Source organism: Artibeus jamaicensis, unplaced genomic scaffold (genome assembly GCF_021234435.1).
Source record: "Artibeus jamaicensis isolate MK-2021 breed Jamaican fruit bat unplaced genomic scaffold, CSHL_Jam_final contig_1998, whole genome shotgun sequence".
Lineage (NCBI taxonomy): Eukaryota > Metazoa > Chordata > Mammalia > Chiroptera > Phyllostomidae > Artibeus > Artibeus jamaicensis.
Genome location: NW_026521407.1, coordinates 13,737,778 through 13,761,023, shown reverse-complemented (window position 1 = coordinate 13,761,023; position 23,246 = coordinate 13,737,778). Strand labels below are relative to the sequence as shown.

At 57.1% G+C, this 23,246-nt stretch overlaps 1 protein-coding gene across 13 annotated transcripts in view; it reads right to left on the bottom strand.

Moving 5' to 3' along the window:
- Positions 1-2,371: 2,371 nt before the first annotated feature.
- The window catches only part of MAPT (microtubule associated protein tau), an 86,698-nt gene continuing 65,823 nt past the window's right edge, over positions 2,372-23,246 (bottom strand). For 9 of the 13 annotated variants that reach the window (XM_037163611.2, XM_037163614.2, XM_037163615.2 and 6 more), the window contains 5 exons: positions 19,972-20,237; positions 11,156-11,248; positions 7,894-7,975; positions 5,463-5,575; positions 2,372-2,845 (listed from right to left, as the gene is read on the bottom strand). In XM_037163611.2, coding sequence (XP_037019506.2) covers positions 2,630-2,845; positions 5,463-5,575; positions 7,894-7,975; positions 11,156-11,248; positions 19,972-20,237 — 770 coding nt within the window. In that variant the 3' untranslated portion in view covers positions 2,372-2,629. The remainder of the gene's footprint in view (positions 2,846-5,462; positions 5,576-7,893; positions 7,976-11,155; positions 11,249-19,971; positions 20,238-23,246) is intronic. The other 4 variants (XM_037163612.2, XM_037163621.2, XM_037163623.2 and 1 more) reach the window with 1 other exon arrangement.

Below are 23,246 nucleotides of genomic sequence, written 5' to 3'. Positions count from 1 at the left end.
TTTCTTTCTCAGAACTCGAGGATCAGCTGGAACCCAGAGGACGGTGGGGAGCCTCCCAGTGGAGGGTTCTGGGCCAACGTGACTTCCTTGCGTGAAAGCTCTGGCTGCAAGTGAAGGCTCCTGCTACGGCCCCCAGGGCTGCCTGCACCTACCTAAACCGGAAGTGGCAGGACTAGGCATGAAGCTGCTGAGTTTCTCTAAGCAGCAATTTCCCACAAAGGCTGCTGGTCCCAGTGACAGCAGCTGGGACTTGTGCAAGGTCAGTGGGGGACTTGGGCCAAGGCTTTGGGGGTGGTGTCTGACTTGTCACCCTTTCTCAGTCAGGCATCCTGGGGCCCCAACCCCTGCTGTGGCTGCACGGCCTTGCTGGGGAGGCCTGAGCTGCCCTTCCTGATGGAGGGGGTCCTCTCCCTGGCCGGCACTGGCTTCATCTTTCTTGTGATGAGGGAGTTAGCTGTAAGACCGTCTGTCAGGGCTGCTCTGCAGCTTCTTCTGTGACCAGAGAGGGCCATTTTCACCCTGCCAACCAGGACAGCCACGAGACACAGCTCTGCTCTGACAAAGGGAAGCCCTGGGGCGGGGGAGAGCACCCAGCCTCCGTCCTGGTCCTGTGCTTCAGGCCTTCTTCCACAGGGGGCCTCAGATGTCAGAATCTGGTCTCTGTTGGGTCCCAGATGCTGAAGAAAGCCTTTCAGAAGTGGGAGGGCCTCAGCAGGGCAGAGCAGCACTGGCCTCCCGGAGCCAGGTCCCACCGTGGGGGTGAGAGCTCGGGAGCCCGTGAGGGTGGGTTAGAAACCTCTTTACAAGCATTTCAAATACATGCGTCCTTTTTTTTTTCCTTTTCACTATCGTAGTCACTCTGGTGACTCCAAGCATAAACAGACAAGGCCGACGACGACGCGACGGTGCAGACAGGGAGGGGAGGGTGACGTCTATGTATACGCTCAGCTGCTCCAGCAGGACACAGCGTGGCTTCCAGCTGGGACGGGGAGAGCCATTTCTGGGGTGTGGGCGCGGCCCCTCTGGGGGTGTGGAGGGCTGATTGCATGCACTTGGGGCTGGGCAGCGCCTGGGCTCTCAGAGAGGCGGCAGTCACAGGCTGGGGCGGGAGAGGGGGACAGAGGGGATGTGTTCCCTCCCTGGGGTCCTGCCTCTTCGGGTGCCAGCTCTGGTGACCGGGGTATCCAGCACCAGAAGGGGATCGGGTCCTCTGGGAGGGAGGGCCTCTGCGAGAGCCTCCAGGGTCACTGCCGAGCCCCACATCTGCGACGGGAGGGCGGGTCATCGGGTTCATCGTGGGGGACATGCCAGTTGGATGAGTGTAACTTAAACCTAGAAACTGAGGTCCCACCTTGTGCCCAGACTTTGCCTGCCATTGATTTCACCCCTCAAAGTAGGTGCCTCCCACATCCGAACGATGCAAACTACTGAGGAGGGGAGCTGTAGGGCTGGGACCGCGGACGGCGTGACACAGTGAGGGGTACGGGCAGTGACTGGGCTCCGCACAGCGGGCGCGAGGGTGTGGCGAGGGCAGACGGGTGGCTGCAATGACATGGGAGGAACAGGAGGCTCAGCACCCCCCTCCCAGACCCCCGCACACTCGAGATGCCAGCCCAGGCTTGGGGACAGGCGGGTGTCCCCCAAGAGGCACAAGTCCTTACAAGAGAACTGGTTAGCCCTAAAGTCCCAGATCAGCGAGGTGGCCAAAATCGTGGCTGCACTTCCAACTTTCAGAACGCAGTAAAATAGAATTTCCGTGGGGGGAGGAAAGCCCCTCAGTCCAGCCCCCAACCCCAGTGGTGGGGGTGGGGAAGAAAGAGGCCACCGATCAGGACACTGGGGTCAGTCTTGTCTAAGGAAGAAACCCACAGGCTGCCATCCTCCCACCAACCAGCCTGCTCCTCCTGCCCACTGTCCCTCACGATGTGGGAGGGACTGCAACCCCCTCTCGCCTGCAGGCTGCCCTGGACGGTGGCACACAGCCCACGGCAGATCCAGGGCCACCGACTACAGGAGGCCACTTGGTCCCAGTGGAGGCTGTTTGTCCTTCCTGCAGCCCTGCCACGCAGGGAGCAGGTCCCCTCCCCCTTCCCGAGCTCTCTCCCTTTCCCTGCCCTCCCCTGCCTCAGCCTGTCCTGGGTCTGTCCACCCCCACTGTCCCGCTCACATCAACACACAAGTCTCAAGTCCTTTGTTCTGCCGCAGCCTCCGTGCCATCCTCAGGATGGGGCCAGAGAGGGGGGCGCCCCAGTCCCTGAAATTCCCCAGAAGCACCTTTCGGAGCCTCTCCTCCCTCTTCCACTCGGAGGGGAAAAAAAAAAGAATCAAAAGTAATTGCCCAAGGAAATGGTGGGTGTGGCCATCTTTAACATGTTTTTAAAAATATTTTATTATTCCTAGCCCACCCATTAATTTGGAAAGATGAAATTTGCTCTTATTCCCGTCACTGATTTTGAAGTCCCGAGCCAGAGCCGAGCGACAAAAGCAGGTTAAGTGATCAACGGATTGACCGGTCTGTGAGGAGCGGCTGGGGGAGGGCAGAGGGCGAGGGGCCAGGCCATTACTTTTTTTTCCCACACTCTCTCTCTCTCTCTTCTCTCCACGATTATTGACCGCCCCGGGGGCCTGATCACAAACCCTGCTTGGCCAGGGAGGCGGACACTTCGTCAGCTAGCGTGGCGAGCTGGGGCGAGTCCACCATGTCGATGCTGCCCGTCGAGGACACGTTGCTGAGGTGCCGCGGAGACGTGTCCCCGGACACCACGGGCGACTTGTACACAATCTCCGCCCCGTGGTCCGTCTTGGCTTTGGCGTTCTCACGGAAGGTCAGCTTGTGGGTTTCGATCTGCAAGGCAGGAGGGAGGGAGGCCGGGGTGAAGGGCCAGGGAGAGGTGGGCATGCCCTGCCAGCCCGGCCCGGGAGGGACAGCACTGAGGAGGTGGTGGTGACCCTGGTTTGTATCGTTTACCAATGGCAAACACTTGTACAGGGTTTTTCTGTCACCTGCCTCCAAGTGACCCTGTCCCCCTCTCCAGAGGCAGCGCCCATTGTAAGTTACAGAGCCACTCCACACGCCCATGTGTGTGAGTATGTGAGATACGTGTATGTGTGTATTTTCATACATGTGCTAAAAATACCCACATGCTTTGTACTTTGGTTTGTAGACTTAATACCTTCTGTATCAATACCTGGTTCCCTTGGGCCTGTTGATGGTGGTATTCCACCACAGTAGATGTACCAAAATTTATCGACTCCCTGGGGTGGGTGTTTTGGCTGCCCCAGCCTTTTGCTGTGACCGACAGTGCTGTGCATGAATAACCTTGGATGTCTGCACACACTTGGACGTGCGTCCTAGAAGTGGAATCGCCAGTAGGCCATAAGGCACACTCATTTTATTTTGATAGCCACCGCCCAATCGCAAATGGAAGGGCTGAAGTTAGCTGGAGAAGATTCAGGAATGTCCCCCGAGTTCCTGCTGCCCACGTGAGCCCCACGCTGCCCTCCCCTTTGCCAGTGACGGCGGTGGGGGGGAGTCTGCCGGGGGCCGCGGCTGTGGGCAGCACGGGCAGGTGTGTGGGAGAAGGCGGAGAAGCGATGGCTCGGCCTGGAGCCCCCGCGCCGAGCGCTAGAGGACGCCTGGGGACTCCCGGACCGTCCGCCTGCACGAACTAATTCTCTCCTCATGAGCCCTGCAGTGGTGGACACAGTCATTCTCAACCTTTTGGGGGGTCCTCAGACCTCTCTGAGTATCTGGTGAAACCAGAACCCCCCCACACACACACACACAGGTTTTCCATTCAGTTTTTGGAGTCCGTGGCCCCCGGTGAAGACTCCGTGGGGCTGCGGAGAAAACGCAGGCTCTCAATGAGGCTATAAATATGCTTATTTTATTCATCTGGGGTCAGTGCTTTGACAAAAGGACCCTCGGATTTCCGCATTTGAAAGGCTTTTTTGACATAAGCTTTGCTAAGAACATTCATGTTGATGTTTTTTAAAATCTTTGTTCTTATGAAAAAAAAGTGATGGGTCCTGCAAATGTCCCAGATCCCCCAAACTGGAAGGGCTCAGGTGGGGTGCGAGGTGGCCTGTGCCCAACCCCTGAGGCAACTGGGGTGCAGTGGGGGCTGACCCTGAGAGCACTGGCCGGAGGGCACCTCTGCCACCGCGACAGGGCCCGCCTCTGAGTCACCACTGAGGGTTGAGTTAAAACAGATACTCAGACTCAGACTTGACTCTAACGCATGTCCCTGGATGACGACAAAGTACCAGGAACCTTCCAGAACACCATTTCCTGTGGGCCTCGGGGCCATCCGGGGATGTGGGTGTTTCTGTCCACTTTACTGGAGGAGGAACGGACCGGGAGTGTTTGCCGGCCTCTCCCAGGTCCCACCTGCAAGCAGGGGCTGTCCTTCCCTCAGCCTCCAGGAAGCTCTGCCTATGGGTCGGGCCTGGCCCCAGGTCTCACTTTGCCACCTTCTAGCAGGAGCTGCTCTAAAACCACACCGTTAGGCTTTCGTGCCAGTGCAGGACAGGGTGTGTCTGTCTGCTCAGACTGAGGCCAAGGGGTGAGCGGGCCTGCCTGCTGCCACCAAGTGTGGTATGATGGCAAGATGGCTCTGTGGCCACTCCAACCAGCTGGGCCACCTTGGGCAGCGAGGTCTCAGATTGTTGCCCATTCTGAGACATCTTTTGTCCCTCAGCCACTCCTCAGTCCCCGCTGAGAGACACTAACGACTGGAAAGTGAGCCGGTCAGGAGCTTGAGGGTGGGTGGGCGTGGCTGGGAAACCCCAGGGGCACTTGGGTTGCTTTTATGCAGATGAGGAAAGTCCAGCCACAAGACCACATCCTGTGACGCATCCTGTGGCCTTGGCGGCCCAGAGGGAGCCTGCCCAGGGTCACACACGCCCCAGTGCCCCCACCCCCAGACTCGTACAGCCAGACCCACGGCCAGGCGCGGTCCAGCAGCCTCCCCACGGGCATGTCAGTGACAGAGGCTCTGCTGAACTCTGGGTTTCAGCATCACTGCTCTGCTCTGACCACCCAGTGATTTATGTAGAAGAGGAGGTTATGTGCCCACGACATGCCCTGGGTGTCTGGGGCTGACGGCTCCTTTTGTGGGTGCTCGCCAACCACGGGGCCTAGGGTGGGGCTCTCACTTTTGGCTGCACTAAAGGACACCTGGGGACTTGAAACTCCTGGTGTCCAGACCACACCTGAGACCAGCCAGAATCTCCGGGGTGGGTCCTGGGCATCATGTCTGCCCGAGCTCCCAGGTGACTGCAGCGGGCAGCCAAGGCCGAGCCCCATGGTCCCGATGGTTGCTGAGAATCCAGGCCCAGCCAATCCATACATGGCCTTCAGCTTTCCTGCCCCGAAAGCTGCACCCGTCTTGTCCACCGGTCTGCTGACTCGGTTGACAGCCACACCCCAAAGCGGCCTCCTCCGTGCCCGCCCCCTTTACCTTTTTATTCCCTCCGCCAGGGACGTGGGTGATATTATCCAGGGACCCGATCTTCGACTGGACTCGATCCTTGAAGTCCAGCTTCTCAGACTTGACTTCCACCTGGCCGCCCCCTGGAACACACAGCACACACAGGGCGCACGCCTCGAGCGAGGGCCTCGCCAGGGGTTCCAAGGAGACACCTACCTCTGCGGGCTGCAAAGGTGTTCAGAATGTGGTGTGGACACAGGTCAGTCCTTCCAAAGGGCCTGAAAACAGTTTGCTTCATCTCTAGTCCAGGAGTGCGTCAGCTTTACTCGGAAAACCCTCCTCAGAGAGCGCAAAGGTGACAGCTCAGTGTGGGAGAAATCTCTCCGAAGCCTAAATTTGTTGGCTTCTGAAGAGTGAAGTGTTTCTGTGTCAACATCCTGTGATGACCTTGTAAGACCTTGTAAGGTCTTACGGCCCTGTAAGACCTTGGAATTAAACTAAAGGGCAAAATGCGCCCTAAATAAGGACAGGCCTGTGCCTTTCTGCCTCCTCCACACTCGCTCCATGCAGGTGGGAGGCAGGGCCTGAGAGGGAGAGAAACTGCAGTTGACCTTGAACTGCACGGGTCCACTTACAGACTTTTTTCAATGAATGCTGTGTGTATTACTCCTCATGATTTTCTTGGTGATATTTTCTTTTCTCTAGTTTACTGTGATAACGCAGTATGTGTTCCTCATCTGTTCCTGTTACTGGCAGAGTTTCTGGCCCATAATGGAGGAGGAGGAGTTGTGTTCTGGGGGAGTCAGGGTTACATGCAGATTTTTGGCTGCTCGGGGACTGGCACCCACACCTCCGTGTTGTTCGAGGGTCAGCTGTCCATGACGTTTTTTAGGAAGGATAGAGACCCCCGGGAAAGCTGCTCGCAGGGGGGTAGGATGGTGGCACCAGATGGGGGCTAGTCGTCCCTGGGTGAGACCGAACTCCCACAAAATGTCCAGGGAGCCGGGGACGAATGAGACATTGCGAGTGACACTTCTGATGGCCTTCTCTCCCCCTGGTGCTGCCGCCGGTCGGCACCGCTGGCCTGACGGACGAGATGCAGGCTCGGACTCCCAGGTCCCCGGGACTCGGAACCTGCACCTGAGCTGCCCAACATGGCGCCACCGGCCCCATGTGCCCACTCAAAGTTTTTTTGGCAAACTCTTTTTTAATTGAATTCGTTGGGGTGATACTCATTCATAAAACCATACAGGTTTCAAGTGTACAACTCCATAAAGCATCATCTGCGCACTGTACCATGAGCCCAGCACCCAAAGCTGAGTCTCTTCCCCCCATTTTGTCCCCCGTCGCCCACCCCCTTCCCCTCCGGCTGTCCCCGCACTGTCCGCATGTCTGTGTTTTATGTGTGTGTGTATTTTTCTACTTCATTCCTTCACCCGTTCTCATCCCAGTCCCCCTCTCCCTCCAGCAACTGTCAGTCTGTTCCATTGCTTTTTTTTAAAGAGGGATTTTTTGTAAAAGACTTTTATTTATTTATTTTTAGAGAGAGGAAGGGAAGGAGAAAGGAGGAGAGAAACATCAATGTGTGGTTGCCTCTCACACACCCCTCACAGGGGTCCTGACCTGCAACCCGGGTATGGGCCCTGACTGAGAATCAAACCTGTGACCCTCTGCTCCACTGAGCTCCACCAGCCAGAGCTCCATCCCTTTCTGTTATTTTGTTCATTAGATTCCACATAGGAGTGAAAGCATATGGTGCTCGGCTCTCTGACTGGCTCATTTCACTGGGCGTAACAGCCTCCAGGTCCACCCTTGCTGTCGCACAGGGTAACACTTCCTTCTTTTCTACCATTGGGCAGTATTCTGTTGTGCAAGCGTACTCTTAAGTTGTAATGAAATAAAATCAGTCCAGCTTCTCCACCGCACTAGCCACGTCTCCTGTGTTCAACAGCCACATGTGCTCCGTGGCTACCACACTGGACATCATAGAGTGATCGTGTCCATCACGGCAGAAAGCCCTAAAGACAGTACTGATTTCTGTGGGGGAGGGAGGGAAGGGTGGGGGATAGGAATGAGGGAGAGCCAACTGTATCCTTTCCTGGTCAAAGAGGAAGCATGGCAATGGCCCTGGGGTCCCCTGTGTGGGCTGGGACATCCATACAGCCAGCCTCAGGGGCCAGGCCAGGCCCGTCCCCAGCTCTTGAGGCCCCGTGGGCAGCTTGCTTCGAGAGCCATGGGTAAGGGTTCAGGACCACCACCTGTCCTCCTCACCTTGCCTCGGGCAGCATGGTCCTGCTTAGGAGCGAGACAGGACAGCTGTGCCTCCCAGTCCCCAGCAAGTGCCATCCTCAACACTGTCCTTGATGGCCCATCCCAGCAATGCTTCCCAGCCACTGTGGAAGCAGGACCACAAAGTCCCGTGCACCCCCCACCCCACCCCCCAGCAGTCTGCGAAGGCTACCTGGCTTATGGTGGATGTTGCCCAGTGAGCCGCACTTGGAGGTCACCTTGCTCAGGTCCACGGGTTTGTAGACTATTTGCACCTGGAGGGGCGAGGAGGAGTGAGGGGTGGGGGGAGGACAGAGAATAAAATAGGATTATTCTATGACGAGCATAACACAATGAGAGGCAGCTGGACAGCGTTTCCTGTCTGCCAGGGGGTGCGCCCTGGTCGTCATCATGGGAAAACATGGCTGGGGTTCTGCTAACCCTGCCCCCAGCTGACTGGGTCTGCACAAATCACTGAGGCTGCAGCGTCCTCAGTCCCACAGGACAAGGGCTCTCAGGGGAAAACAGGGTACTCTGTCACTATGCAGGGCCTGTGCCATTTGCTCACACACGCGCTGAGCAGCTGCTCTTCCCTGACGAGAAACAGGTCACACTTAGCGAGGACATGGAGGACGGAGCGTCAACACAGTCCATTCATGTGGCATGTGGAGCGTCTCACTGGGAAAGCAAGAGACAGGTCTGCTGGGCCTCAGAGGAGAAGGGGGTGTGGGGTCCAGAGGCGGGCTTTCTCCCAGGAGAAGCTTGCAGAAAGCCCAGCACACCCACAGCAAGAGTGGTGACAGCGGTCAGTGAGCAGCACCCAGACTCGGATGGGAGAGCCAGTTGGCACCTGAGTGTCCTGGAAAGTGACGCCAACGGGAGGGGCAGGTGGCCCAGCAGACACTGCAGGGTCAGCGTGGCAGAGAGCAGACGCAGAGACACGCATCTGCATCCGGGAAGGCCCCAGGCTCACCATGTGGCCGGGTGCACTGCCCATCCTCCCATCCGGGCTGCGGCCCGGCACTGCCTGCTGACCGCAGCCCAAGAACCAGCTTCCCGGGAGGGGGCACCCCCGAGGGAGTCTGCACCTGCAGGTGGGTCTCCATGGGCTGTGAGAGGTCCCCACATGGTCACTGAGGGTCACTTCCCAGCAGCGACCTTGTGTGAGGTCACCAGAGGGTCCATTCGCCCAGCGGACTTGCGCTCCCTGCCCTGGAATGAGTTACTCCGGAGAGAGATGGCCTCATGGCTGAGACTGGCTTTCATTAACAAGGATACCAGAAACAAAGGAGGGGTTCTCCTTCAGTCAAAATCATCTGGAAGAACCCCAAATGATTTCACTTAATCAGAATCATCCTGGCATGTGCCGCTGATGGAGAGGTGATTGAGTCCGGCAGGTGCAGGTCACGTGGCTGCACCCAGGTGTGGCGGCCTGCACCCGTGGGGGGTGGAGGGGTAAGGGGTGCCTCAGAGAACAGGCCTGGGAGAGAGCTGTGCCCTGGGGTGGGCACGGAGCTATGGCGACTCTTCCCGCCAGGCAGGAGGGAGGTGGAAATGTTGGTGCGACCCGGGCTTCCTCCCCTTACCTCGGGCCTGGATGAGGTAGCTGGTGAGAGGAAGGGGTGGAATTCAGCTGAAATGAATGGCAGGGAAGGGCGGGGGTGGGATCTAGGGCGGGAGGGTATGGGGTGCCTGTGGGCCAGGTTTGGGAGGAGCCCTGAGCCAGCCGGAGGCAGGGGGATCGGAGATGGCGAAGGAGCAAGGTCTGCCTGCTAGGAAGTCACCTCCAAACCGGGGAGCAGAAGGCACGCCAGAGGCCAGGCTGGGGGTTCAGCTCCCCCGAAACACCTGCGGCTGACACTGTGCAGGGGCTCGCAGCCCGTCAGCCACCTTTCACCAGGGGAGCTTTCTGCGAAGGCCCCCCTGCCAACGAGCCTCGACCATGGATCAAGTGCCACTCTGGGGCCCCACGGGCCGGCAGAGGGCAGGACAGACAAGAGGTGCCCGAGGAAGTCCCTTTAAGTCCTGTAACTGCCATCAGCAGCGGGAAGGTACTCTCTCCTCCCCACTTCCTCCCGAAGGAGCGTGTGGTGTGGCCCGCCGGACCCCGGTCCCAGTCTCCCCAGCACCGCCTCCCTCCCACCCGCTGACCAGGCACAAGTGAAACCGGACAGCGCGTGCGCCGCCTCTGGCCGGAGCCCCGCCTGCAGCGCAGCCAGAGAACCGGGAGGCAAAGCTAAGACGGTAACGCGATCCCGTGATCTCGGGCGGGGGCGTCCCCGCACCTCTCGGCAGCAGACAAGGCGGCAGCGGGTCAGGAGAGCCGGGGCTGGGGGACAGAGGACACACAGCAGACACTGTGAGGGAGTGTTAATGAAGCGCCATGCAGCAGCCGCGTGGTGAGTGCCCACACCCCGGGCAGAAGCACATTGCAAGAATAAACCCTCGGGCTGGATGAGATGGGGGCGGCCCAGGCTGGGCATTCTGTGGAGAGACAGCCCCTCGGGGGCCGTCATCACCTCCTGGGCTGCCAGCCAGGAGCCAGGTGCCTGCTCTCAGAAACCATCCTCTCCCCGCAGCTGGACCTCAGGGGTCTCGAACCTCCTGCTCCCCAATGCGTTAGGCTGGGGCAGTGAGGAGGGGGCTGCGAGGAGGCGGGGGGGTCTCAGGATGACGAGTTTGCGCCCACTGTTGCCCAAGGGACAGCTCGGAGGGTGACAGCAGAGCCGATCAAGTGGGGAAGTGGGGTGGCAGGGCAGGCCTCAGGGGCCGTGCGCGGGGTGCGGGAGCTGCCCAGGAACGCTTGAAGGCAGACTTGAAAGGGCTCAGCACCATTCCCGGGGCAGCCCTGGGCACTTCCGTCGGGCCCTTTGCATCTGAGAGCCTGCGGCGCGGGGAGCCGGTTTGCAGCTGGAGCGAGAGGCTCATGCAGTGGCCGCCCCGCAAACGCGGAAGGCAAACGGGAGCAGAGACGGGACTTCTCTTGCTCTGATAGTAAAGTAAGACCTTTGGGTCCGCTCGTCAGGACAAACGGGCCAGGTGTCCACACTGGAGCCACTCAAAGTGCACCTGCCCAGGTGACGGGGGAGGAGGTGACAGAGCCATCATCCCAGGCACTGCCACCTTCAGCCCAACACAGGACTGCGGGGCTCCCAGGAGCCCGTGCTGGGCGGGGGGTGGGGTCACGATGGGCGTTCGTGCTGGGAGGACCCCGCCTGCAGGTGTGAGCCAGGGAGGGTCAGCCATCTTCTCCACGCGGCTGGTGCAGGCCGCACAGGGGGGCAGGGCACCCCTCCTGCAGCAGTGGGCACCAGGGTGGGGGGCCTGGGCTAGGTTTCCCTGGGGACACGGACTAGAACGGTTTATTCTGTGCAATGTCTCGCAAAGACACACACTCATGCTGCTTCCGAAGAACCAGACCCGCAGTCGGGCGGGGGAAGTGTGGAGGTACTCACACTGCCGCCTCCGGGCACGTGTTTGATATTATCCTTTGAGCCACACTTGGACTGGACGTTGCTAAGATCCAGCTTCTTATTAATTATCTGCACCTTTGACAGCCAGAAAAAAGGATGAGTAACCCGCCAGGTCCAGACGGCCCTGCTCTGCCCAGCTGCCCCTGCCCGCGGGGCGGGGAGGGCCCAGTCAGGCATTCCAGGACTGGGTGATGGGGGGTGGACCCCACCTCTCAGCACGGGGTTTGCCAGACATCAGTCGGGAGGCGGTTCCTCACTTGACTAAGGATCCTGTCACCGAGGCCCTGCCGCAGCCCCTGTGAGGCCCAGGGGCTGGAGCCGAGTGTTCACAGGTGGAGATGGAAGAAAATGTGCTCACTTGTTTTGCTAAATGAAGTAGTGAAGAGTCTCCTCCCCACCCCGGGTCCTCATCCACACCCAGCCAGCCCCGTCGGAACATTCACCAAGACATTTTGGTGGCTGTTCACAAGCTTGCCGGGCAATGGAATCGCCTGCAGGTGCTTTTTCAAAAAAATCCCAGACCCCACCCCGACCCAGAATTAGACTCTCAGTCTCCGTGCTTCTGAAAAGCGCCCCGACTGCACGGCTGGGTTCAAGGGTCACTGACACCACGAGGACCACACAGCTGGCCTTACGGGGAAGGTGGTCCCGACGCCCCTTCCATGGGAGGACCTGGTCTCCTGGAAGGCAGGCGGGCGCTGCCCTTGCAGCCATTGGCTCGCCTGGGCCACGGCCCAGCAGGTGCTGAAAGGGAACTGGGCGGACCGGCCCAGGGGTCTCCCCACCGCAGCTCTGGGAGGCTCCCTCTCCAGGGGTCAGGGAGAAGGGGTGGGGATATCAACATCTCAGTGAAGGGTGATTTTGACCCAGTTTGTTGAAAAAGTGTGGCACAGACAAGGAGAGTTGGAAAACTCCATTTTACCCCTAAACCGTGTGGCTCAGTGGGTTGAGTGTCATCCTGCGAACTACAAGGTCATCAGTTGGATTCCCAGTCAGAGCACTTGACTGGGTTGCGGGCCAGGTCTCCAACCTGGGTGGGGGGGAGGGGGGCATTTGAGAGGCAACTGATCAGTATTTCCCTCTCACACTGATGTTTTTCTCCCTCCTTTCCCATCTCTCCAAAGATAAATAAAATTTAAAAGAAAAAGTAAAACTGCACTTTGTCTGCTAGAGCGATACCACCCTAGTCACCAGCTGCCTCCCCCGCAGGAGCTCTGTGCTCGGAAACCCTGGGCCACAGTTTCTGTCCGTCAGGGACAGAAATAACTATCGGCTGGAGTTCCCAGTTAAGAACCAGCATCGCTGTCTGAGTCACTGCCCCAGAGGCCCAGGGACTGTCTGGACGGCTGTGGCTGGGGGTCACAGCCCTGGCCTGGCTCATCTAGGGAGAGGTGTCCCACACGGACTCAACGGCCAGAGCCAGCCACCAGGGGGTCCACGGGTCTCAGCAAAACAAACTGTGGACATGACACCATCCTACTCTTTGGTGTTAGAAGGGCCTTTCCTGTATTGAATTCTTAATTATTAAATCACATTAACAGTAAACAATGTTCATTATTTTTAGATGTCCTTAATCTGGCAAAGTGAACAGATAGCAATCTTCTCTTGGACGCCATCCCCAGCTTTTTTCTTAGTCCAAACCTGAAAACCTGGGAAACACATATCTAACCTACCTCTTTTTCTTTTAGATTTTATTTATTTACTTATAAAGAGAGAGGAAGGGAGGGAGAGAGAGAGAGGGAGAGAAACATCAACATAAGAGGGATGCAGCCATTAGTTGCCTTTCACATGCCCAACTGGGGACCCAACCTGCAACCCAGGCATGTGCCTTGACTGGGAATTGAACTGGCGACCTTTCAATTTGCAGGCTGGCGCTCAGTCCACTGAGCCATACCAGCCAAAGCAAATCTACCTCTTTATTTTCTTTTATATTCCTTAAAAAGACAAGGCTATGTATTTCTCATTAGAAAAGGAATGTAACATTCTGATTTTAAAAATAGACGTTAAAAAGTACACAAAAAACCCCAACAGTTGTATTGCCTTCTGAACAAAACCATTATTGCATTTCCTCGTATTCCTTTGAAGTCTCATATGTATAAATAAACTACCATCATACACACAGAAATGCTAGCAATTACTGTGTCCATACGGTCTGTACCTTCCTTTATCAAGTAACATCACACCCTAAGGGTCTGCCGAGTTCTGCAGTCCTCAGGGCACTGTTCTACAGGATGGGTCAGATTCCGTACTGGGGTATCTGTGCTGTCAGTTATTTATACTGATTCCATTGTAGACACTATCAACCGCCTCACTATGAACATCTTTCTGCAAAAAGTTTTCCCCTGCTATATTATGGATTATTTTCAAAGCATACAGAAGGAGAATTTCTGGGTCAAAGTTACAAATACTGTAAAAATGCTGGACACCACCCTCTCAATGGCTTTTGAAAAAGATGGGACAAATCTGCCCTGAGAGCAACTGTACAGAAAGTCAGTTCCGCCATCCTGCTGCCAGTATTGGCCATTTAGAAATGCGTTTTGCTGATCTCTTTGACGTAAAGCCTTGTTGGCTTATCTGAGTTTCATAGATTATGATGAAAATGGCTCCTTCACCCCCTTTTTGCTGGTAGGTACATTTGTTTCTAACATACAAAGGTTTGGATTTTTACATACTCGAATTCTCTCTTTGCAACTTCTTTGGTTTTTAAATGGAAAAGCCACCCCTTCCTTCAAGGTTGGATAAATACCTAACTCCATGTCACCTTTCTCACCCGTCATCCCCTTGGCTTCCTGATGAGGAGGCCCCCAGAGGCCCAGAGAGGTTCGGAGACTTTCTGGAGCCCGCACAGGAGTCTGGGTGGGGGTTTCTGTGGCCACAGGCTACGGGTGTGAGAGCAGCGTTTTGCCTGAGCTGTCTGTCCTCAAGGCCATTGCGTCACAAGTCGAACAAAACAACACTGTCCCTTGGAGGACACCAAGGTTCTCTCGCCGGCAGGGAGACACTGCAGGCTGGCGCTAAGAGCAGGGGGAGGAAGGGGCTTTCTAGAACTGCTTCTTACAGAGTTGTGGTTCCACCCTCTGCATCGAGTCTCTGAATCGGTTTGTACCACCCTCAGATTTGAAGGAATCCCACAGGACCTTCTTCTTTGGGGGTCATTTGTTATTTACAACTCTCAACTGCATAAGTCCCAGAGGCAAATTTGCCTATTTTCACAAAGAGCTGTTTAGAATTAGAAAACCCCCACCCACCCACACTAATAAAGCAAGAAAACTTAAAGGATGAGGTAAAAGCTTGGGAGGCCACTAGCCCTGACAATTACAAGATGAATCATTACATTTAACTCTGAGCTTCCTGGAAGGCAAGGCAAAAAAAGAAAAACAGGATGGGTTACATAACCCTCCTTATCCGACAAAGAAAACTCACTAGTTTTTCAAGGAAAATAACTTGTTTTCTATATAAATCCATATAAGAACTTCATCAAATGAATCAAGAGACATTAAACATTAACAAGATCTGTAAATACATGAATTTTTTTCCTCCCAGTGTGGTTTTTTCTTGTTCTAATCCCACAAAAAAAGGCAATGAGCTTTTGTGGGATTTGGCAATAGACCCAAGGATATTTACAAAGCAAACATGAATGACTGTTGGTTGTTAGATTAAGCCAACACCCTTTACAGAATGTTAAATTTACAGAAAAAAGAAAAAGGGGGAATGGCTGGCGTTGGAAAATTGGAATCCTGAACGACGTCTCATCTAGAGTAACATGGGATGCTGAGCCTCGGTTCTGGCCAGGCACCGAGACTACCCACTGTGGGGAGAACAGTGTTTTGGAAGCTCCACATTTTGATCTGGAGACTCCTAGTCAGGGGAGGAATTCCTGTGGTCAGATTTTGGCCCTGCAGCAGAGGGTGGGGTAAGGTAGGGCGGGTCCACTTCAGTTCAATCTACTTCCTGGAGGACCCAGTGCAGCCCTAAACCCTCCTTAGGCATTGAACTTGTTCCCTGTGCTCAGATCTCCCAGGTGCTCCAGCTGGCCCAGCCCTTCCCCCAGGAGCTCCCAGGCTGGGCCAGCCACCACGGGCTGTCTGTCCCTGGTGCTGCTGGGCCCGACCTCCCCTCACCAGGCTCTAGAGGCCCAGCGCTGAGGACTGGGAGTGGGGTGTTCTGGTGGGAGAAAGTCCAGGGTGGTCATGCTGGGAACTGATCTAGGACTGTTAAGTAAACCAGCCACGGAAGAGATCAAGTAACAGGGGAGTCACCTGTGGAACTATTTATACTGTTCCTTTAAAGGGAGACTGCCCCAAGCGTCGTTTAGATGATTTGATTTATGAGAGATCTTTTCAGAAGCACAGGCGCTGGAAGTTTCCAGGGCTGTTTCGGAGGAGGGTCTCACTCGTCCCACCCTTCCCACCCCACCCCCACCCTCACTCCCCTCAGGGCCTGCACCTGAGTCCAGGCTGCCCTGAGTCCAAGACAGGCAAACTATCCCAGGTAAAACTTCACTTCATTTACTCCACATAAATGTTCTTCATCTGTGTTTTTAAAACCGTGTCCTGGGACTTTGTCAATAAATAGAATAAATTTAAAAAAACTTCGGTTTTCCAGAATGGAGACAGACGCTTATGGTATTCCATCGCCATCTTGTGGCCACTTGGGATATTGCAGCCCAAGTCTGTCAAAGCCTGAGGGCTCTGGTAGGTTCATGTCCTTCCTGGGCTCCCAGGTCCTGTCCAGCCTGGGGTCTTCACATCGCAGCCACTAGCCAGGACGTCCCCAGAGGAAGTGACTTTAGCTCTAGGCGCTCAGAGCCAACCAGACCACCCATACTCAGGCCCTGTGCCCTTTTTTGGCTGTGACTCTGAGCACCCTTCTCATCTTGGCAGCCACGGGGATCCCCAGTTCTCCGGACCAGGCAGCCTTGGCCCCAAGCAAGTACTTTCCACCGTGGACAGCACCGGGGGCCCTGGGCTTCCTTCCCAGCTCCCCACTGGCCCACAGAGGGGCTGCTGAGGTTGGTGTTGCCCTCGCCTGCCTTCTACACCCTCTTAATCAGCTCTGACAGCCTCCCAAGCTCACCCACTGCCCCCCCCCCCCCCCCGCCCATGGACACCGACAGTGGAGCCCGGGGCTCTCGGCTGTTGGTGCCTCCAACATCCTCTTTCTCTTCCTCTGGCTGGGGGATGGTGTCCTGTCCAGTCAGAGTGAACACCCAGCGGACCCAGCAGGACTTCCGCGATCGATTGTTAACCCTCCCTAGCTCTTGTGTAACTGAACAAGCACCAGCCTAAACCCGCATGCCACTGGCTCTCCCAGGTCTAACTTCATTTGCAGAGCAAAAATCTCCAGGGTGCAGTTTCCTGCTGTCCTCTTCCAGTCCGTGTGCCCAGCACTCTATGCAGGGGATTATCCTTTCAAAGGCCAGTGATGGTTCCCAACAAGGGTCTGCTCTAGCTTCTCTGAATTGAGGCCACAGGGGCACGAACATTGGTCCGGAGGAAAAGACGAGACCCACAGATCACTGACTGGGCAGAGCTGAAGTGTGAAAATTATGAACGTGCCCTCGTTATATCCAAAAGGACTGTGCTGATTTGAGCCCTCCCCAGGATGTAAGGAGGCCAATTTCACATCGCTCACACCTGCAGTGAGCAGGGTTTTTACTGTGTTTTAAATGCTGGTTCTCTGTCTCTGTGTCTGAACGCCCCCTGCTGCCCTCACCAAGAAGGCAGGAATGGGGACCAGGGAGAGGGGTGCAGGACAGAGGGGGCGGCCTGGGTTGGGTCTGAGCTGACTGAGGAGCCAGGTCCATGGAAGCTGAAAACAGGGACAGGTTTGGGACCAAAAGAGGAAAACTGGTTATCAGATCCAGGGTGTGCTAGGAGCTGGGGTTGAGGCCAGAGGTTAGCAGGGAAGAATTCGGGGACACTGGTTCTTAGCCTGCACTGCACACCGGAAATGCCTGGGGGGGCCCCCTCCCACCGCACGCCCAGGCCGTTCCCCTCTGCAGCTGGGCTCCAGAGCCCAGTCCCAGGGCTCCGGGAGCAGGCTCCCTGATCTGCGATGGGCTGCAGCCGCGGGCCCGCCTCCCCTTTGCTCCCGTCTCTGATGGACCCGACTGGTTCTGTGGGGTGGCCAAGTGACTCTTCCGCATTTTCCTTTTCAAATTAAGAATTTCATTTTGGACTCTTCAAGCCATACATGCTCACGGCAGCAAAAGATGAACACAGAGAAAAGTACGAAGCCGAAAATAGAAGTTTTACATTGGTTTTCAACCAATGGCTTATCCTGAGGGGCCGTGGTTTTCAGTCTGCAGGTTCCCAAGCACGGAGTCTACCGCGCTTCCTTGTCCAGCGTGGTCCTCTGTTCAGGGAGCTGAGTCAGCCTGCGACGGCGAGCTGTTCCCTGTGCGGCCGAATGAACACCCAGTGGGTGGTTCCTGTGCGTCGTGGGCTGCAGCGGCCCGGGATCTCAACGTCACCTTGAGAAGCCCTCAGCCCAGTCCCAACAGAGGACACACGGAACTTCCACAGGTCATTTAAAGAGCCTCCTCTGTGGATCCCAAGTGCTGCCTTTTCTCCTTTCCCTTTTCAGTTTTCCTGGAGAGTGACGTGTTGATCTTTGCTGTTATGGCTGAGGTTTTCTTCAGTTCAGATGGTTTTCTAGGTTTTCCGTGGAATTGAAGGAACCGCTGTTGCTCCTCCTGCCCCCGCTTTCCCGCCTCCTGCCCCCGTAAGTCCTGAGAGAAGCAGCTCTTCTCCTTGAACCTTCAGTGGATGAGGACGTATGTCTGCGCCCAGCGTGGTGAGGCAGTGAAGTGGGGGCACCTCCCCCCATACCCTGAGCATCGTGTCACTGGCCCTGGTTCCCCGGATGCCTCTCCCCGCGCAGTGGACAGTGGGGGTGGCCGGGCAGCCCTGGGGAAGTGCCCCCCTCCTCTTCTCCTTGCCACTCAGCAGAGCTGCGAGAACCGGGCCAAACATGCCCAGACGTTCCAAGCCAACCTCAGATGACCCCGGGCTGGCGGGAGGACTCTGGGTGTCTGCTGGTGTGTGCAGAACTGTGCAGGCTGGGAAATGCTCATGGTTACAGTGTTCCTCTAATGAGTTGTCGTGGGCGCTGGTCACAGCTGCCTAATCTCGGGGGTTTGGAACTGGCCACCTGTGGTTTTGTTTCTCATTTTTCACAATGTGGGCAAACAGTCACTCTGTGCCATGAAAACAGGCACAGGAGGGAAGGGCGCAGGGGGAAGGGTGCCGCTGCCTGTGTGAACCACCCCACCGCTCTGGACACCAGCTCCCCGGAGGGCGCTCTGCCCCTGAGGCTTCACGGAAGGGCCGGCCTCACCCCACACCCCACACGGCTGCCTCTGGGCTGCTTCTGGAACGAGACGCGTTTCACCGAGAGGAGTACAGGCCGACATTAGAGAAGTGAACACGGGCCCAGGGCCTCCCGTAGTCTGAAGACCAGCTCCACCCCAGAGGCGCCCGGACCCCCGCTGGGCAGCAGCAGGGTGGGCGAGGCCAGTGGGAGGCCCCGAGGCTCCAGAGGAGGTGAGGTGCAGGGTTCAGGGACAGCCAGGCCCTGGCCAAGGGTAATAAACGGAACCAGCGGAGCGGAGGGTGCCCTCTGTGGGGGGCTGGGCCACCCCGACGGAGAGGGAAGCGTGGGTTGGTGGCTCTGTAAGGCTCCCCCTGCCCCCCGGGGGCCCGCTGCCCCCAAAGCGGCCGAGACAGAAGGCCCAACACACCTGCACCCACACGTGCCTCCTCTTCTCCCTTCCCCTCCCAACTCCACTCCAGGTGCTGAGTTGTGTTCCCCAAAATTCACAGGGTGAAGTCCTAACTCCCAGCGCTCAGAATGGGAAAGGGTTTGGAGCTACGGACTGTAAAGGGGTCATTCTGTTCAAACGAGGTCATTAGGGTGAGCCCTAATCCAGTGGGGCTGGCGTCCTTACAAGGAGGGGAGACTGGGAGGTAGACATGCCCAGGGGAAGAGGCCATGCAAGGGCATGCGGAGAAGGCGGCCATCTGCAAGTCGAGGAGAGAGACCTCAGCAGAAATCAACCCTTCAACACCTCGATCTTGGACTTCTGGTCTCCAGAGCTGTGAGGAAGTACGTTTCGGTCATTGCAGCTGCCCAGTCTGTGGTATTTCATCGGTCAGCCCCAGGAAACTCATAAATGGGGACACGGACAAGCAGGAAGGCGGGGTCCAGGCCAGGCCCACCTCCCTCCACCTCAGGCCCTCGGCAGCTCCTGTGTCTCCACCTGAGGGGACCGGAGCATGTCACAGCAGCCACCTGCCCCTGGAAGAATCCGTTGTTCAGAGCGGAGCCCCGACTTTCCCCAGAACTAAAGGCTGGAGAGAAACCAACTTAAACAAATGCCCAACAAAGGCCAGAGACACCCGCCTACGATCCGCTGCGTCCTGTTCTAAACTCGAGGCCCGCCGGGGGGCCTCTGTGCCGTCCCCACTTTGAGAACCCCCAGGTCGCAGACAACAGCCCTGTAATCCCTGACCCCACCTGATCAGCAGGGGCTGATACGGGCGGGGAAAGAACCAGTGCTTTCTCTCCCTTGAGCAGGGCACTTGCGGCTTCGTGGTGACCCCAATAAAGAGCTACACCCCATTGTGGGGACCCCTCGAAGAGGTCTGGAAGAGGCCCGGGTGCTATGTGAGGAGTGGGAGCCGACCCACTTGCCCGCCTCTGCCCCAGGCGTGCCACCCCCCCTCCCCCACCCCGCGCCTTCTCCTGGTGTCCTGGGTTCTGCGCACGCACAGCCAGCCTCCCCATGCCCTTACCTTCCCACCTCCTGGCTGGTGCTTCAGGTTTTCGGTGGAGCCAATCTTGGACTTGACATTTTTCAGGTCTGGCATGGGCACGGGTGCAGTCTGCAGGCGGCTCTTGGCTGAAGAGGGTGACTTGGGTGGGGTGCGGACCACCGCCACCTTCTTGGGCTCCCGGGTGGGCGGGGTTGGCAGGGATGGGGTGCGGGAGCGGCTGCCAGGAGTGCCGGGGGAGCCGGGGCTGCTGTAGCCACTGCGGTCTCCAGATTTCCCAGATTCGCCTGGAAAGGAGCAGGGAGTGAGGCCGGAACTTGGAATGGCTGCCGGTCCGCACAGGCCCTGGGGGCTGCCTGTCCTCAGGGTCCATTTCCAGGCTGGGAGCTCAGGAGGCCGCCCTTGAGCTCACGCTACAGGAACATCCTTTCTTCCTGGCCTTGTCACTTAGGGACAGAGACACCTCACTTCCCAGGGAAGCAAAAGTGTCCACCAAGGGCCTCCCAGGAGCCCTTTGCAGGCAGGCAGCCAGCTCTGCTCTGTGGCCCTGAAGGCAAGAGATGGGACCTGACTCGCTGTGCTGTCTCAGACAAGTCGCTCCCCCGTCTGAGCTCAGCACCCCAACTCATAAATGAAAATAATTATAACGCCAGCAGGGAGGGAGGCCAGGCAGGGGTGTGTGTGCTGTGCTTTAGACTCTGGTGCAATTCTGGGTGGATTTTCCCTGAATAAGGGCAATGCAAGGACCCAGGGGCCACCCTTGTCTGGAGCCATTAGACCCTTTACCCACAGGGTGAGTCTCAAGCTGTTCAGCGAGTTCAAGGGCCCTTTCCCACCAGACGCCTACCCAGCCTCCCTGGCTCCAGAACAGCATGCCTACTTCACGTCCAGCCGTCCCTGGCCCTCCCAGCAAGCCGTGCTCACACCCTGTGCCCTGCTCTGCCGTCCCCTCCCCAAGAACTCGTGTGCTTCCCCAGGATGCAGGGCAAACACCAGTCGCCGGTCCGCGCCCGCCAGGAACGCTGCTGGGACCGGTCCTCGCCCCACAGCCTGCCCTGAGCTCCCTGACAGGCACCCCTGTTCTCCTGTGTTTCTCCACGCGTGGCTCAGAGTCTCTGGAGCTGTGAGGGACATGTGGGACCGGTGAGATGCAGATTCCCGGGCCCCATCCACACCTGCTCTGACAGAATCTCTTGGGGGGGGGCGGCGCTGCGCACACTGGCTCGTCCTCGTCCCCAGCTCCCCCGAGACTCTGGAGCAGACTGGAGTCTGGGAGCACCTGGGCTGGTGCTGTACCTGGGTGGGGACTGAGGCTTAGCCTCCCTCAGCTCTGGGCCGACTTGTCGAGTGGAGAGTAAGCATGGGTCTTCTTAGAGTGTGGCAATCCACATCTGCACTTATCCCCAGTGTCATCGAGCTCTGTGGCAACAGGACGCCTTTTCTCCTTTCCACCTACAGAGACTCCAGCTGGGTCTCTGCCTCCAGACGCAGCCCTAGCCCGACCCTGCCCTGCCCTCCTGCCTCCAGGCACATGGCTGAGACTTGGTGGCGGCTTCAGATCCTCTCTGTGCTACCTAATTGCACAGTGGCCAGAGCCTGTGTCCTCATCTGAAGAATGGGGAGTGCGGTCCCAGCTCTGATATTTTGGAGACCGGATGCAGTGACAGGTCAAAGCGCCCAGAGCAGGGATAGGCTTGCTTCTTCGGTGGAGCGTTTAATACCTGCCAGAGGGACTTTCACTCCAAGACCTTGGTTAGGGACAGACCTCACCTCCAGCAAGCACAAAGGGCTGGGGGGCACGTGCTCCCCGCCCCACACATCAGCCTTCAACCCTCAGCAGAGGGAGATGAGAACACGCAGGATTAGAAAGATCCATCAGGCAGCCACGCCTAAACAAACCACGCGAGAAGAGGAATGGGAATTCCAAACGTTCCGATTCAGGCCCAGCGTGTGAAACTGGTGTCTCAGAAGCAGGCCCTCCAGCTCTAAAATCTCAGCTGACAAACAGCCGACAAACACACAAAGGGGGCGGCCCCCTGGGCGGAGCAGGCTCACAAGGACCTCTCTCAGACTTTGCCCCTGCGGGGAGTGGTTTTCTCTGCATTTGCCTGGGAGCTTAAAAAGAAAAATCCACAGAAAGCCTCATTATAATCAGGCTTAAATGGGGCCTCTTCCCCAGGCCATGGGCACCCAGCTAGAGAGCGTGGCAGGAGTGAGTAAGGTTTAAGGAGGCGCTTGGGGAACAGGCACTCCTCCCCGTGTGTCAGGAAACAAGGTCAAGGGGGCCCATGGGGTGTCCCGTCCACCTGCAGGCTGCCACCCAAGAGCAGGTAAGACCCAAAGAGAAATGGACGTTCTTGTTTCCAGTTCTGGCTCCGGTGGTGAGAGTCAGCTGGTGTAATGGTAAGTGACAAAAAGCAGGATGAGAATTGTGGATAAGACCCGATCACAATTCCTTAATCACCTTGCATCATAGGCATTATACACATGAGAACAACACTGCGCAAAAAACCAGACCAACAGGCCTTACTGAGCGGGTGGCCGGCCCTGGAGGGACTGGCCGGCGGCAAACTCGGACTGAACTCCACGGCCAAAACAGGCAGCAGACAAAGGGCTCTGAGACACCACCGCACCGGCCCGAGCTCACGCACAGGCCCCCTGAGCACCTGCTGGAGCCAACGCAGGCCAGGTGCCCCCGAGTTGTGCAGAACGTAAACCCAGTTGCTGGGACACGTCTCAGGTGGATGAGGGGAGCTTCACTTCACTGTTCTCAATCCCCAAAGAGGGCTACTACCCTTTTTTTTAATCCTTACCTGAGAACATTTTTAAAAATTACTTTTACAGCGAGAAGAAGGGAGAGAGAGAAATACTGATGTGAGAGAGGAGCATCCAGTTGTGCCCGGACCAGGGATCGAATGTACCTGGACAAGGGAATTGAACCTGCAACCCAGGCAAGTGCCCCTGACCGGGAATTGAACATGCAACCTTTTGCTTACAGGATGATGCTCCAACCAACCAAGGTACACCTGCCGGGGCAGGGCTGCTACTCTTAATAGTACCACTGAAGCAAAGTTGCTCTGCAGAGGTCTTTTCTGCTACTCAGAACCAGCTGGGTTTTGCGCCCAGGAGCCCAGGAGGACAGACACGGCCTGCGACAGCTAGCGGAGCCCTTAGGTTCTGCCCGAGGGTCCCTAACAAGCCCGGTGAGGGCAGCTGGGCAGAGGTTGCACAGTGTGAAGTTGAGAGTAGCCATGTATCCAGGCTGCAGGGGGGCTGAGCACCACCTCTCAGGGGCC